The sequence below is a fragment of the Mytilus galloprovincialis genome, chromosome 10, assembly GCF_965363235.1.
Source record: "Mytilus galloprovincialis chromosome 10, xbMytGall1.hap1.1, whole genome shotgun sequence".
In the NCBI taxonomy this organism is placed as follows: domain Eukaryota; kingdom Metazoa; phylum Mollusca; class Bivalvia; order Mytilida; family Mytilidae; genus Mytilus; species Mytilus galloprovincialis.
In genome coordinates this window covers 46,093,691-46,111,340 of record NC_134847.1, presented here as the reverse complement: position 1 = coordinate 46,111,340, position 17,650 = coordinate 46,093,691, and the positions used below count along the sequence as shown (strand labels likewise).

The following is a 17,650-nucleotide window of genomic DNA, read 5'->3' as shown; positions in this document are numbered from 1 at the left end:
AAATAAACAAACCTTAACAAGGACATACTAAAAACTGTATACAGAGACCAGAAAAAATATCAAGTTGAGTCTAGGATTTTGTGTTTACCTGAGTTGCTACGCCGACAGGACAGGTATTGAGGTGACATTTTCTCATCATTGTACATCCCATAGCTATCAATGGTGCTGTACTGAATCCCATCTCATCTGCTCCCAACATGGCAGCTATCACTACATCTTTACCTGTTAAAATTTAATCAAACCATTACTTCTTTTTAATCAAATCATAAATATTTTAAACACATAGTTCATCACCTTAATTGTATTAAAGCTGCCACAGAAAAAATCTTGATTATACATACAAATGGGTGATTTTGAACTACAAAGAAATCAGACCCCAAAACCTAATTTTAAAATTGCTCGCACAATTTTTATACAATATTCTACTATTACCCCCCCTATCAGAGTTACTTTGCAAGGTTTATTGTTACAATGATGATTTAATCTCTCATACTATTATAATTTAATTTAATTTGTAAATATATGAACAAATGACCACAATCAAATGATAATAAAATCCTTTATTAAGTAATCTTGAAATATAATTTTTTCATCTACACCCAATTGTTTTGTTTATTGACTCAATGTCTACAAAAAATACATATTTGGTCTGAAGAATAATTTTTACCAGTTCTGATCTGACCATCAGCCTGTAGCACAACTCTGGATCTGAGATCACTCATGACAAGGGTCTGATGTGTCTCACTGATTCCTAGTTCCCATGGTAACCCAGCATTCTTTATCCCTGTCCAACTACTGGCACCAGTACCACCATCGTGACCAGATATTGTTATGTGCTCAGATTTACCCTATCATAATTAGAAATTAAAACATATTGCAAATGAACTGTATCAATGAAAGAATACAACAAATTTTAATGAATATGCTATTGTAATCTGCAAATAAACTGAAATACTTGAAATATAACTTAATAAATTTGAGATTTTCTTTTTCCGCTTTTTTTACTTTCATCAGGAATATTCAAATAAAACCTATGAAAAATTAAACATAAAAAAAAAAATAGCATTTTGTGTTAAGTTTGCTTAAAATCTTAAAAAGACAATTTAAAAAAAAAAATCTATATTTGCATCCTGTCTTTGAACGTATTCGCCACAATGTTACACAATAACTGAAACTGTAAAACTTTCTGACCAGCTTACATTTGTCAACAACAATTTATTCTCATAATATTCCTCAACTAAAAACGAGTTACAAGATGATGGAAGTTTTTGACGACCCTGACTGGCTAAACAACTCTCATACAAGAGTTACAAGGTCACAAAATAAATTCTTTTTATAGACCAGTACTAACCTTGGCTACACCAGCTGCAATGATTCCTACACCCACTTCTGATACCAACTTCACACTTATACGTGCTTCAGGGTTAGAACATTTCAGATCATAAATTAGCTGTAAAATAAGAATTGTTCTGTTCAGGATACACTTGATGGTAGTATTACAATTATTTTTGAAGGATTTAATAAATCCTACATTTGTATCTGTTTTTTCTGTTTCTTTTTTTTTTTATTAATTTAATTTAGAATTTTCAGGTTGGTTTTATTGGTGCTAATAATTTCATCTTATGATTTTTTCTAAGATTTTTAGGATTGTGGAATCCTTATTACTGTTCAATTTTGCATTCTTATCATAAATTAAATTTTCCAGTTAAAAACCATGCTATTTCATATCATTTTTCTCAAGATTTTGGTAAAATTTGTTCAATTCATTTAAAGAATATAATGTTTTCTCTTACATGCCACCATTAAAAATCAAAAAGGTAGATAAATGTAAAGTGGGCATATGTAAAGGCTATCATTGACATATGCAGACTCTTAAAGAACTGTTAAAAGTATTGTAAACTATTGTAATTCTCACTGCTGAAAACATTAAATGGAATATTTTTTAAATCATTTTTGTAGCTTACATGCCTCAATTGTAGTGGAGTATTTTCAAAATATGACTAAATGTGTTGGTATAGTGCCAAAAGATGATACCATGTTATCATCCAGAATATACTTGTTATATTTGCTGATGAGCATTATTTTGCCATCAATCAATCCATTAATCGTTTATTATACATTTAGCTGGGCTGATTAAAATAAATCCATTTTTTCGCTACCTCCACTGAAACCTCTTGTATTGTTTGTGTTTATTTATGTTATAGCAGTAAAACAAAATTACCTCTGCCAGATCTTCAATGGAATAAATATCATGATGTGGTGGAGGGCTGATAAGTCCTACTCCTGGTATGGAGTGTCTTGTTGTGGCTATTTCCTTTGACACCTGAAATTAAAAAGGTGAGTTAAATCAAATCAATAGTAAACAATATCTTGACTTCACTATAATTATGGACATGTTCATGTTTTAATAAGAAATTTCAAGAAAGCTGCTGTGAAAAGCTTTATTTTTTTAATCCTCCCTCTTCCCTGAAATCCATTACTATTCTCTGGTGTCATTCTACTATCTATCTTCAACCCATGTGTACAATTTTTTTCATTATACATATGTCCTTGTTTTCCTTATGCCATCTTACCTAATTTTTTGGTTCTCCCCTTTTCTTAAGATATCTATCAATCCCTATGCTTTTAAGCTTAACACCCCAAGTGTTTTTACCTTATGTCCAGGTAATTCTCCTCCCTCTCCTGGCTTAGCTCCTTGTGCCATCTTTATTTGTAGTTCATCAGCATTTGCTAGGTAAGAACTGGTAACTCCAAACCTTCCAGAGGCTACCTGTTAAGGTAAAACAAAAAAGTATGTTTTTAAATCTGTTGGAGGAAGGATCAAATTTTTCTGTTAAAGTCATATGAAACGAGTGATCGGTGAAAAATAATGTTATTCCAATTCTTGAACCAATGCATACAAACATCATAAACTTAGTCTTCTGTGCACGATTTTATCATTTTTTTCGCATTTTTTTCGTATAATCATCAATTTTTTTTTTTATTCGGTCAGTGCTGTTGTGAAAATATGGCAGGTAATTAAAGTTCGTGTTTTGAAGACGAAGTTTAACGATTGTCCCCTGTTTGTCAACAATCAACAAAAAAGCATGGATATTGAGCACGTGTTTAACATGTACAATCAGATAATAGTTTATTTTAAGGACATCCATGCTTGTTGTGATCACCGGATTTTTACGAGATGAGTCACACTGAGGTCGCTTTGCATACGGAAAATATGTCGGGAAATTGCTTCCTGGAAAGGAAGCATTAAAATAAAGTAAACTTCTTCTAAATATGAACAAATTAAAGAATTTTCCTCAGAAAAAAGTATATGTACATAAGTTTTATAATGTAAACTATCCATTGAGTTATAAAAAAACGTATGCATTATTTTTTTTAATTTCAGGTTTCTTATGACTTGAAATGAGCTAAGAAAACTGAATTGATAAGTCCTCCCCACCTTCCCCTGTGTTTGATTTCTACCTTTATATCATGTGTTCCTCACCTGTTTGATCTTTGACCTTTTGTTAAACATCGGGTCTTCATTGAGATATCTTTCAGCGTCCTCCCCACCTTCCCCTGTGTTTGATTTCTACCTTTATATCATGTGTTACTTACCTGTTTGATCTTTGACCTTTTGTTAAACATAGGGTCTTCATTTAGATATCTTTCCGCGTCCTCCCCACCTTCACCAGTGTTTGATTTCCCTCCAGCTCTGTTCATAGCTATTGCTAAAGTGGTGTGAGCCTCTATAGATAAACTACCAAAACTCATGGCACCTATAAAATAAAAAAAACATAATAAGCTGAAAATACAAATTTTTCAAATCACAAACTAAATACTGTAAATTCAGAAAATGTTCAACAGTTGACTAACATGCAAGATGCACGATTTCATCAAATAATTATATTAAAATTTAAAATGAATTTTTATTTTTTCAAAACTAATACTTATGTTTGTTGACATAAAGTTTCCCTAAAATAACAAATTTCTGTTAGTTTACAATACAACCTCCACCCCCACCCCCCAAAAAAAAAATCAATAATTTCATGGACTATATTTATCATTATCTATCAAGGAATTAGAGGTTAATTAGCTAAATAGTCCTGAATATAAATGACATGTAGCAAACAATAATATATTGACATTAAAAGTTTGTGCATAAAAAATGTGTATATATTGATTGTGAAATAACTTTACCTGTACAGAATCGTTTAACTATTTCTTTGGCTTCTTCCACCTCTGATATATCTATGGGATTATCACCAAATATAAAGTCCATCTGTCCTCTTAAGGAACATTTCTGGGTACTCTCCTGAGAAGATTCTTTAAATCTATCATAAGCATCTGTGTTATTGTTCTTGGCAGCATCCTTAAAGTAGAAATTTAATTAAACTCAACACAGATACCAGGATTTCGTCTACAAAAGACTCATCAGTGACACTTGAATAAAAAAATGTTCAAATTGCCAAATAAAGTACGAAGTTGAAGAGTATTGAGAACCAAAAATTCATAAAAGTTTTGCCAAATACAGCTAAGGTAATCTATTCCTGAGGTAACTGACATTAACAAAAGTAAATCTTATAACCAGTGGACAGACCAAAATTAATTAAACATATTTGGAATATTCTTTTGAGTATTTTTTTTTTCAAAATTAACATGTATCTTTGGTTTTTCCTAAATTGGAAATGGGGAATATTCAAAAACTATATCAAATTACACTGTGTGTTTAGCCAGTTCTAATTTCTGACAAAAAAGAAATGCTCGTTTTACCGATTAATTATATACAGCAGAGTACTGCTTACAGCTATATTTCAGGGCCTTTTATAGCTGACTATGTGGTATAGGCTTTGCCACTTGTTGAAGGGCATACAGTCATCTATAGCTATTAATTTCTGTGTCATTTGGTCTCTTGTGAAGAGTTGTCTCATTGGCTATCATACCACATCTTCTTTTTTTTTATATATGTTGATTCTGACACTTCAAAATACAGTATCTTTGAGCATTTGGATATCTTTGATTATATTGTAAAATCTGACCAATGGCAAACCTTACCTGTAGATTGGATATAGTCATGTGCTTTTCTCCTCAATAATCCTTACCTGTAGATTGGCTATAGTCATATGGTCATTCATGTGCTTTTCTCCTCAATAATCCTTACCTGTAGATTGGCTATAGTCATAGGGTCATTCATGTGCTTTTCTCCTCCATCTCTCCAATGGTAAAGTCCTGGATTCATCACAACTTGATTGTCACAATTTCTCTCTTCATATGCCAACTGATGTCTGTTGAATGTCTGAAAATAAAAATAAAATTATTATTCATTTTTCTTATATTTCAGAGGGCTTCTTTTCTTTAAAAAAATATTTGTTTTCGATTCTCATGCATTTCTATCTCTGTTTTTAATCCTGGATACAGAAAAACTTTTCTTAGTTTCTTTTTTAATTTTGTAAATAAATTATTCCCAAGAACAGAGTTAAACTTTAAGTTTGCCTTGTGTACCCATAGAAAGCACTGAAGTTTTACTATAAACTGTGGATTCATTTATTTTCGTGGGTATCAATTTTCAGGTATTGAGGAAAACTTGCATTTTCAAGGATATTTGATTTCCAGGTTTTGCCATTCAATAAAATTGAGAATGAAAATGGGGAATGTGCCAAAGAGACAACAACCCTACCATAGAGCAGACAACAGCAGAAGGTCACCAACAGGTCTTCAATGCAACGAGAAATTCTCGCACCCGGAGGCGTCCTTCAGCTGGCCCCTAAACAAATATATACTGGTTCAGTGATAATGAACACTGCATACACAGCCTATTGAAAACATGTTATTTGTTGAACATTAAGGTGAACCACAGAAACCCACAAAAAATAGTATCCATAGAAAAATAATGTATCCACAGTAGGCAAAAACACAAGCTGAAAGATGAAATCAATAGTTCATTCTAAAACTATTTTTGTAATAGCAATGTTCAATACCTCCTTTGCCAATTCTTTGAAAGTGCAACCTCCTATGCGAGATGCTGTCCCCTCAAAACACAAATCAATAACTTCCTTGTGTAGACCAACTGCTTCAAATATCTGAGCTCCCTACAAATAGAAAAACAAACTTTTAACCCAATATATTTATCATTTTCTGTTAAATCTAAGAAAAAAGCTTTGAACATTGTCAAATTTTCTATAAATGATAATTATGATAAGAAAATGTCAAATTTTCTATAAATGATAATTATGATAAGAAAATCTTGTTTTAACAACTAATCCACCTTATACATATTATTATTTCACTTAATTTTCTTTTCATGTATGATGTTTCACTAGAAGCTCAGCCAAAGTAAAGTCACTTAAAAAATTTAAGGTTTATAATACTTATATACCTTGTAACTGTGAAGCGTTGAGATTCCCATTTTAGCCATGACCTTTGATATTCCCCTAGCACAAGCATCTCTGTAGTTGGTATAGATTTCATGATCAGATAATGGAGGGTCTAGAAGTCCATCTTCTCTTACTCGTTTTATTGTCTCAAATACAAGGTAAGGACAAATAGCATCTAATCCATAACCCAGAAGGGTACACAAGTGGTGAACCTCTCTGAAAAAGTAATAACAAAAGAAATAAAATAGTAATACACATTTATAGAATACAATGACTTGTATGGCATCTTCAATATATTCATCTTATACAAAAGATACAAGCACAAAATTAATTCTATGACTTTGGCAAGTTTGACTTTATCACCAATTACGAAAAAAAACTAATCGCAGTATAAAGAAACAAAGCTTTTCAATTTACTGTGGATTCATTATTATTCGTTGGATATCAATTTTTGTGTATTTTGAGGGTATAGGTAAACCTTGAAATTAAATGTTCAACAAATTACAAATTTCCTATAGGCTTGTATGCAAATTTTGGCAAAACCGCGAAATTAAATATCCATGAATAAGTAATGTTTCCTTAATCCACAAATTTGTTATCCATGAAAATAAGTGAGTCCACAGTTTAGAACTATGTTGATATACATTTACAACAATCCTACTTATGAATATCAGCTGCAACATGTTAGACAGATATTTTGGTGTTAAGACCATTTCCATTTTCTTTTTTCTAACATGATTAAAGGCAGATAATTTTTGTGAAGTTTTGGTTTAACATTTTTTTTTTCAGGTTTCAAATATGAATAAAGTGTGGCAAAATTTCAGTTGTAATTGGTGCATGGATTTTGAAAGAATACACATTTTTTCAGACCTGCATATAGAAAAGACAATGTTTGAAAACTATAGTTGTAGAAATCCTAAATGTTTATTCTTACCTAGCTTCTCCTGTCTCCATTATAATTCCAACCTTTAACCTCAGAGTCTTTTCAATCAGGTAATGGTGAACAGCACCAACAGCTAACAAACTCCTGTAAAATATATTTGAAAATAAGGAAGATGATGTTTTAATTCATGGCATAAATATTTCATTGGGTTTGTGTTTTCTTAAGTTATGTAGCTAATTTTTCATATCTTACCCCAAAAAATTAATCAATAAAAAAAAATTAATCACAATATGGCCCAAGAACACAGTTGTTTCATAATGCATTTCTTTTAGACAATAAATTCAAATTAAAACAAGAATGTGTCGAAAGTACACGGATGCCCACCCGCACTATCATTTCTATGTTTAGTGGAACGTAAAAATGGGATAAAATCTCTAATTTGGAATTAAATTAGAAAGATCATATCATAGGGAACATGTTTACTAAGTTTCAAGTTGATCAGACTTCAACTTCATCAAAAACTACCTCGACCAAAAGCACCTGCTCTTTCTCAAAAAGATTTTTACAGTGTAGTGGGACAAATAATATCAAAATTATAGAAACTTCTACCAGCTCTGACTCAAAATATTGACAATTCTGTGATAAGGGGGTCTAAAATTCAGTTTGACAGCTAATCAGACGTACTAAAATTTGACCTTTTTTTAACTGGACCAAATCACCACTTAACATAAAGATTCAGCACCCAAATATTTTTAACATGTAATTTCATCCCCCTTCTTAATATTTCATGCATTAAATATCAAGAAATTTATTGGGAAAGTGTATCAAAAAAAAATTGCAAGTTACACACTGTTCACACTAAGGACTTTATTCGTAGACAACGAAAACCAAAGGACGATAACTGTGTCCTTTGACCATAAAGAATTTTCATTGAAACTATAAATAGCCCTAATAGTACTTACGGTACAGGCACATGGTCCTTAGACGTCTTCCTGTCTGACAACAAGATAAGTTTGTAACCCTGGCTAGCAGCTTCTTCTGCTTCCTTCATGATTCTAGTTAGACAAGGAACCAGTCCTTCAAATCCAGCAGATACTGGATATACGATGTCTATTACCTTTGTCTGTAAAATAAGTTCTTTCCAATTTTTGATAATTTATGGCAATAAATAACAAATTAAAGAACAAATATTTCCAGCTGTTAAACAATATAGATTTTTTTCAAAACTTTCACCAATTATGGAAGCAAACCAGTATATTTTGTAGACTTACAGAGCTATAAGACACCTGTATCTATTTTGTTGTTCTACAGCAAAGCTAACTTATATTTGTTTTCTGTAATGCTATTTTTATACTTATATATTATTTTTGCTAAATGGTCTCTCATTATATTTACAACTTCTTCTAACAACTGTTGCTTATACTATTAGTTCCAGACCAACAATATGTCAAATCAAAATGAAATAAGCATTTGTGTATATGTTTAATGACATTTGTTCAATGCAAACTAAAGTTAGAGAACTGAAAACAATTTTGAGATGTATGTACAGAAAGACAAGAGTAAACCTTAATGCAGAGGTGGCATAAAAATTAATCATCAGTAGTAACTGTTCAGTACCTTCCATCCATTATGATCCACATATTTAAGAACCTCAAGGTCAGGCAATGACAGAATAGGTTGTTCCAGCCAAATCCTCTGACATTGTTGTTCGCTAGGCTCCAATATATTAGCTTCTGGTCCTATTGGACAAGCCTACAATAAAATATTTGTTTCGATCAAAGCACATAATCTGTAACATGGATGCTTATTTATGTTATAAATTGAAAACATATCCAGCTTTGATTACAGTTAATATTCACTTAGGTTTTTAGTAAAAGTATATTAGCAAGAAAACAAGCTACAATACAATCCTGGTAACATAATTTTTTTTACAATCATTTACAAATTATTTTTCTTGTATTGAAAATTAAATTATAATGCATGTTTTTTTTAAAACTCTTACCAATGACATGACAATCTTCTCTCTGAATGGATCTATAGGTGGATTAGTAACCTGGGCAAACAACTGCTTAAAATAGTCAAATATAAGTGGATTGTACTTGGACAGGCAGGCAAGTGGAGCATCATTACCCATCGATCCTAGTGCTTCTTTCCTGTAATGAATAGCAATGTGTATGTTGTAACTTTATACTGTAGGTTTTTTCTTGTACAGTAACTAATGATATACTGTAGATTATTATTATTTTTATTGGTATCAATTTTCGCGGATTGCAGAAAACTTGTATTTTTAAGGATATTTTATTTCATGGCTTTGCTTATCTCTGCTTGCAAAACCCATAGAAAATTTGTTATTCGCTGAATATATGAATTTCATTGTTCACCTGTATCCACAAAACCCACGAAAATTAGACATGTAACAAATATGTTTTGTATAATTAGTTATCAAAGGTACCAGGATTATAATTTAATACGTCAGACGCGCATTTTGTCTACATAAGACTCATCAGTGACGCTCAGATCAAAACAAGTACAAAGTTGAAGAGCTTTTAGGATCGAATAAATTCCAAAAAAGTTGTGCCAAATAAGGCTAAATGTGATACCAATAATTACTTTACAGCTAAATAATAGACCAAATCTACCAAAGCAATTATCAATTCTAAAATTAACCAGATGCTCCGCAGGGCGTAGCTTTATACAACCGCAGAGGTTGAACCCTGAACGGTTGGGGCAAGTATGGACACAACATTCAAGCTGGATTCAGCTCTAAATTTGGATTGTGATTAAATAGTTGACACAGCATAGGTTTCTGACACAGAATGAATGTGTTCTAATGAACTTAAAATTTTTGTTTTCTCTTAGAGCAATTTACTATGCTGTTGAATATTAATCCTCTCAAAAAAATGTTTGAAGAAATTTTCTTTTTTATTTATGAAATTTCAAATGAGAAAAATTGAACCCAATTTTTTTAATCACATCCCCCTTTCCCTTATTCCAAAACTAATCTCAATTAAAATTTCTAATGGAGTTTGCAACAATAACTACTCATTTAAATACATCATAAAATATTAAGATGTAAAAAAACTGCTTGTTATCACTGAATGGTAAAGATTATTTTAATTTATCAGTTGGTAGTAAAAAGTGAATATACATTGTATATTGTATATAACAAAGATTTAAGTTGATTCTGGACAAAGAAAGATAACTCCAATTAAAAAAAATCTTGCTATTGCACAATATTTTGCAATTAGATATTTCTTGCTTACTATTCTGGACAAAGAAAGATAACTCTAATTAAAAAAGAATTTGCTATTTCACAATATTGTGCAATTAGATGCCATTGCGCAATACTGTGCAATTGAAAAGACTTGCTATTGCACAATACTTAATATAATAATTTTAGATCCTGATTTGGACCAACTTGAAAACTGGGCCCATAATCAAAAATCTAAGTACATTTTTGGATTCAGCATATCAAAGAACCCCAAGATTTCAATTTTTGTTAAAATCAGACTAAGTTTAATTTTGGACCCTTTGGACTTTAGTGTAGACCAATTTGAAAACAGGACCAAAAATGAAGAATCTACATACACAGTTAGATTTGGTATATCAAAGAACCACATTTATTCAATTTTTGATGAAATCAAACAAAGTTTAATTTTGGACCCCGATTTGGACCAACTTGAAAACTGGGCCAATAATCAAGAATCTAAGTACATTTTTAGATTCAGCATATCAAAGAACCTAACTGATTCATTTTTTGTCAAAATCAAACTAAGTTTAATTTTGGACCCTTTGGACCTTAATGTAGACCAATTTGAAAACGGGACCAAAATTTAAGAATCTACATACACAGTCATGACAGTTAGATTCGGCATATCAAAGAACCCCAATTATTCAATTTTGATGAAATCAAACAAAGTTTAATTTTGGACCCTTTGGGCCCCTTATTCTGTTGGGACCAAAACTCCCAAAATCAATACCAACCTTCCTTTTATGGTCATAAACCTTGTGTTTAAATTTCATAGATTTCTATTTACTTATACTAACGTTATGGTGCGAAAACCAAGAAAAATGCTTATTTGGGTCCCTTTTTGGCCCCTAATTCCTAAACTGTTGGGACCTAAACTCCCAAAATCAATACCAACCTTCCTTTTGTAGTCATTAACATTGTGTTTAAATTTCATTGATTTCTATTTACTTAAACTAAAGTTATTGTGCGAAAACCAAGAATAATGCTTATTTGGGCCCTAATTCCTAAACTGTTGAAACCAAAACTCCCAAAATCAATCCCAACCGTTCTTTTGTGGTCATAAACCTTGTGTCAAAATTTCATAGATTTCTATTAACTTAAACTAAAGTTATAGTGTGAAAACCAAGAAAATGCTTATTTGGGCCCTTTTTGGCCCCTAATTCCTAAAATGTTGGGACCAAAACTCCCAAAATCAATACCAACCTTCCTTTTGTGGTCATAAACCTTGTGTTAAAATTTCATAGATTTCCATTCACTTTTACTAAAGTTAGAGTGCGAAAACTAAAAGTATTCGGACGACGACGACGACGCAGACGACGACGACGCAGCCGACGACGCAAACGTGATAGCAATATACGACGAAAAAATTTTCAAATTTTGCGGTCGTATAAAAATTCTACAAAATCAGTATAGTCGACAATGAAAAAACCCAACTTACTTGTCTTTAACCATGGGCAGGATCAGTAAGTTGACAATTTCCACCGAGAATCCATGCAATGATAATCTAGGATCTTCTTCCATCCAGCCACCATGTTCTGACTTAACACGTGTGACTGGTACCCTGACTACTTTCTTCTGATCATGTACAGCTCTCAGTTCTTTTATTGTCACAGTCTGAAATATCCAGGAATAATAATAATTATTCAATTTAAGAAACTTACAAAACAAGCATATCAAAAACAAACATTGTTCAACCATGAAATGGTTACCGGTATATGCTCTTTTGTCTGGTTGTTGTCTCTTTGACACATTCCCCATTTCAATTCTCAATTTTATTCTACCATCATTATTGTGAGCTAAGAATTACAAATATATAAACAATATATTTATCACAGGGATGTTGTCATCAAAAGTTTATACAATATTTAAGATCATTTCACTTATTCATTAATCTATATAGCTAGGTGTTTAGGTTAAATATTTGCCGAAAACAGAATCCAGAATTGCATTTTGATATAAGTGGTTTTTGGTCTGATCAGAACAAAATTATCACTTTCTAAGGGCATATATTACATTTTTCCTGACAAAATTTGATCAATCTGAATCTTTTCAGTTTCAGATAAAAATGTCAAAAGTTTATTGATGTTGTTGGAAAACACATACCTAAAGTTATTTTTAATATCAAGGAGATTGATGAAATACAAAGGAGTAGGTCCGGTAAGGGCCGATTTTGGCCCCAAATTTTAGTTTCATCTAACGAGATATTTAGGACACTTTTTAAACACTTAAGTGTCTATTTCAATTGATTCGATAAGTTTATGTTAAAGATTTTAACTGATTCAGTCAAAACAATGCTCCGATTGAAGCTAAAATATGAAAAATCTATCAAATATGCCAAAAAACGTCACTTTTCAGATGGTTTTCGTCAAAAACGAAAGTGGCCGCATCCGTGTTCATCCTCAACCTTTATATATGTTATGTATTATCATCAAATACAACTTACATTTCAATATTATGAATGAACACGAATGCGGCCACTTTCATTTAAGACGGAAACCGTCTAAAATTTAACTAAAATGCTATAATTGTGAAGATTTCAGTAATTTAGCATGACTTAATGATGCTAGTACACGATATATGTGCATTGTATTGTCAAAAACAGCACATATTTATGTAGCAGAAGCATTCTACTTTCTAAAAAATAGCTAAAAGATTACATTTTCACAATTTTGCAAAACTGCTTAATTTTAGGGCCAAAAAGGGGTCTTACTGAACCTACTCCTTTCTCATTCCCTCCCCTTCGTACCATAAGTTTCAATTTTAAATATCAGCTACACATATTTTCTTTAAAAAGTTGATCAGGAAAAGACAAAGATATTTATTACTCTTGACCATAAGATAATTTCTTGACCATAAGATTATTTGATAGGTACCTGTTGTAACCATTTTGCTACTGGTCTCAGATTTGCCATATCTGCTTTCAGTACATCATCATTCATAAAAACTTTCTTTTTGGTGTCGACCAACAACATCCTGCCAGGTTTAAGACGACCTTTCTGTAGAACCTCTGATGGGTCTATATCAACAACTCCTACTTCACTAGACATGTACATATGGTTTGACTTGGTCACATAAAATCTAGATGGACGTAGACCATTTCTGTCCAGAGTAGCTCCAATAAACCTACCATCAGTAAATGTCAACAAGGCTGAAACAGAATAATTATGTTGACATCCAAAACTTATCTATATATGAATAATACTTCTTACAGTTAAGCTTACATTGAGAAAACATTTGAAGAGGTGCAAGATTTTTTTTTTATATGGGGGGGGGGGGTATACATATTTGTTGAATTTATTTAAAGCAGTCAAATTTATTTCCTTAACAGCTTTATTCATACAATCCTGTTAGTTCTTTTTCTAGAAGCAAGGAAACTTAATTCAGGAAAACATACACTGAATACTGCTAGAAGGCACTTACTCTTGATAAAGTAGTTATTCACATTCCCCATTTCCATTCTCAATTTTAGTTAAAACTCTCATATTAGTGCGATAATATTTTAATGGAACAGAACTCATTGTCATTCATTCATTGATTTATTTAATTTCAAATAACTTAACATTACCTGGTCCATCCCAGGGCTCCATAGCATAGGCACTCCACCTGTAATAGTCCTTCTTCTCCTTGGTCATTATATTGTCATTCTGCCAGGCTTCAGGTACCATAGCCATCACAGCCTAATGATATAAAAAACAATGTTACAATACAAGACACCCTATTTATCTTATGGTTATCCAATCACAGCTTTTCAAGTCACAATAGCTTTGGCAAGTTTTTATTTTGAAACTTTTATAATATTTTAATATGAATTAAATATGGATCCAAACTATTCAACAGATTTTATTTATGTTCTAATTGGTACTAATAAATGTGAAATTTAGCTTAAATGACAACTTTCAAAATATATGCAATACTATTAAAGGAGTCTATCAAGTTTTCTGCACATTAAAAGTCAGATACTTCTACATCTTTTTCTGTTCTAACTGATAAATTCAGGACAGAATTTACCATTTTAGGAATGTTGACATTGATACCAAATTTTATGGTTAAAATCATTTTTCAAAAATATTTTAACAAAATTAAACTATGCGTCCTGTAGTGTTTATCAAAAACACTTTTCGTATCTTTTCACATGGAGTGGCTCATATGCAGGAAATATCCAACATTTGATGTTAACAGAAAAGACATTGATTTTACACAACTCTTATACTTTTCTTCAATAACTTTTTCTTCACTCGATGTCTATCTTTTGTATATTATTTTTAAACGATTGTGTGCAGTTAGATTGTAGACATTTTCCACCTAAGGTATAGTCATCTTCTATTCAGGAGATTGTTAAAGCGAGATTGAGTGGGGTTACCAAGGGGTAATTGCAAATGTTTTTCAGACAAGTAAGTACAGATTTTTATATAAAATTCATTTAAGTACCTCAGGTAGTTCTCTTCCTCCAGCAAAACAAAGGAATTCCAGTACATTGTCCACACAGCCAGAGTCTGACTGGGCCTTTTCTACTACAGGATAGAGCAGATTTAACTTATCTCCAAACTTTTCACTATGCATCACTCCTTCTCTGGCCCTCATTAGATTCCTGTTACCTCTTAGTGTGTTTATTTCTCCATTGTGGGCAAGATATCTGACGAAACATTACACATCATTACAGTTTAGGTGGGGTTCGTGTTGCTTAGTTATCTAGTTTTCTATGTTGTGTTTTGTATACAATTATTTGTCTGTTTGTCTTTGTCTTTTTTTAGCCATGGTGTTGTCAGTTAATTTTTTGATCTATAAGTTTGAATATCCCTCTGGTATCTTTCGCACATCTTTTACAGTAAATTTTAATGAGAATGCAATAAAAAAACTTTACAGTTCAAAGACTGAACATTTACCAAAAGGCCCTGGAATAAATAATTTTTTATCAAACCACAAAAATAGGAATGGTCAAATGTAACTTTCACAGTAACTTTCATTTCCATAAATTATGTTACTTCAAAATAATTCTATTATCAATTAATATTGACAATCATATGCACGGAGGTTCATAGCATAACCTGATTTTTTTAAGGATTACTGGTAAACCACTTTTTTTCATCGCGTGAAATTACACAAACTTAACTGTTCGAAAATGATTAAATTTTAAACAGTTTTTTTTTCAACGTTATCTCCCTTAGACTGTTGATATTTGTACATACCTCATTGGATGGGCTCTTTCCCAGCTTATCTCCCTTAGAGTGTTGATATTTGTACATACCTCATTGGATGGGCTCTTTCCCAGCTTATCTCCCTTAGACTGTTGATATTTGTACATACCTCATTGGATGGGCTCTTTCCCAGCTTATCTCCCTTACACTGTTGATATTTGTACATACCTCATTGGATGGGCTCTTTCCCAGCTTATCTCCCTTAGACTGTTGATATTTGTACATACCTCATTGGATGGGCTCTTTCCCAGCTTATCTCCCTTAGACTGTTGATATTTGTACATACTGTGAAAGTACTTTTATTCGTGGGGTACCAATTTTCGTGGTTTTCGTGGATGACTTTATCCACGAATTGAAGTGTCCAACGAAATAAAACAACCATTGTCCAAATCAAAACATGGGAAGATCCCCTATCGTTAGGTCATTTGACTACTGATATGATCTAGAGATTATATTGAATAACACCAAACCTGAGAATACTTTAATAGCATTCACAGAACTACAACCGCATGCAGGATTATGCCCATTTAATCTTTGATAACATAAACTGTACAACTTTTGATCTTTTAATTCTCTTAAAAAATATTTTTTATCGATGAAAGTCAGATTTCCAGTATTGATATGCTAGTATGATAAATTGTTCATTTTATATCCTCATAGTTCTCGTACATAAGGGGAAATAATGATTTCATGCTGGGCTTGATTTTGATAAGAATTATTTGACAACTCAAGATACGTTTATAGCATTTGTTTATGTTACTGTTTTCTTTAGGTGACATGTTTATGACCTAATTAACACCTTTGATGGTCTTTAATCTGTTGACCACTTTATCATGGGTTAATTAGTGTTATCACTACGATTTACACAGGTCAATGTTTACTTTGCAATTTCCTCCAATCCAGACTATTTGTAACCTTCGTATCTAATTTTTTAATTATTTTTTTTTTAGAAATCCACGAATTAAACAACCCACGAACATGTAAATATTGCTCAAACCACGAAAATTGATACCCAGGAATTAAAGAACTTTCACAGTACCTCATTGGATGGGCTCTTTCCCAGCTTATCTCCCTTAGACTGTTGATATTTGTACATACCTCATTGGATGGGCTCTTTCCCAGCTTATCTCCCTTAGACTGTTGATATTTGTACATACCTCATTGGATGGGCTCTTTCCCAGCTTATCTCCCTTAGACTGTTGATATTTGTACATACCTCATTGGATGGGCTCTTTCCCAGCTTATCTCCCTTACACTGTTGATATTTGTACATACCTCATTGGATGGGCTCTTTCCCAGCTTATCTCCCTTAGACTGTTGATATTTGTAAATACCTCATTGGATGGGCTCTTTCCCAGCTTATCTCCCTTACACTGTTGATATTTGTACATACCTCATTGGATGGGCTCTTTCCCAGCTTATCTCCCTTAGACTGTTGATATTTGTACATACCTCATTGGATGGGCTCTTTCCCAGCTTATCTCCCTTAGACTGTTGATATTTGTACATACCTCATTGGATGGGCTCTTTCCCAGCTGGGAAATGTATTTGTTGAAAACCTGCTGTGAACCAAAGCCAAATGAGTTAAGAACTCTGGATTTATCAGGTCTTTGTAATACTTCCATAGCTGACTGGTGTTGAACAGTCCCTGAAAATAGTTTGTATAATAAATGAATGACTTTGTAAATAAATTCAGATCCTATTCTGACATAAGACTTGGACTTCTTTTAAACTGAGTTTTACTGTGTGTATTTCTAGGTGTTTGTTTTTTCTACATTGGCTGGAGGTAAAGGGGGAAAGTTTAAATCTCAAAATACAAGTTTAACCCCGCAACATTTTTTGCACCTCCAGGTGCAAGATTTTCTCGCTGTATTGAAGACCCATTTAAATTTGTGGCCTTAAGCTGTTTTCTGCTCTTTGGTCACGTTGTTATCTCTTTGATCCAACCTTTTTCCATTCTCAATTTTAT

General features: G+C 32.2%; 1 protein-coding gene across 2 annotated transcripts in view; it reads right to left on the bottom strand.

Annotated features, from left to right (window-relative positions):
- Positions 1 to 17,650, bottom strand: part of LOC143047651 (uncharacterized) — a 68,475-nt gene that overhangs the window by 27,237 nt on the left and 23,588 nt on the right. The window contains exons 8-26 of one of the 2 annotated variants that reach the window (XM_076220836.1): positions 17,193 to 17,329; positions 14,915 to 15,119; positions 14,052 to 14,163; positions 13,360 to 13,634; positions 11,925 to 12,100; positions 9,239 to 9,389; positions 8,854 to 8,988; positions 8,199 to 8,359; positions 7,288 to 7,380; positions 6,356 to 6,569; positions 5,958 to 6,068; positions 5,141 to 5,275; positions 4,180 to 4,351; positions 3,598 to 3,758; positions 2,654 to 2,770; positions 2,222 to 2,323; positions 1,352 to 1,450; positions 668 to 848; positions 89 to 222 (exon numbers count right to left, since the gene is read on the bottom strand). In XM_076220836.1, coding sequence (XP_076076951.1) covers positions 89 to 222; positions 668 to 848; positions 1,352 to 1,450; positions 2,222 to 2,323; positions 2,654 to 2,770; positions 3,598 to 3,758; positions 4,180 to 4,351; positions 5,141 to 5,275; positions 5,958 to 6,068; positions 6,356 to 6,569; positions 7,288 to 7,380; positions 8,199 to 8,359; positions 8,854 to 8,988; positions 9,239 to 9,389; positions 11,925 to 12,100; positions 13,360 to 13,634; positions 14,052 to 14,163; positions 14,915 to 15,119; positions 17,193 to 17,329 — 2,871 coding nt within the window. Of the gene's footprint in view, positions 1 to 88; positions 223 to 667; positions 849 to 1,351; positions 1,451 to 2,221; positions 2,324 to 2,653; positions 2,771 to 3,597; positions 3,759 to 4,179; positions 4,352 to 5,140; positions 5,276 to 5,957; positions 6,069 to 6,355; positions 6,570 to 7,287; positions 7,381 to 8,198; positions 8,360 to 8,853; positions 8,989 to 9,238; positions 9,390 to 11,924; positions 12,101 to 13,359; positions 13,635 to 14,051; positions 14,164 to 14,914; positions 15,120 to 15,672; positions 15,697 to 17,192; positions 17,330 to 17,650 lie in introns of those variants that run through there. The other variant, XM_076220837.1, reaches the window with a different exon arrangement.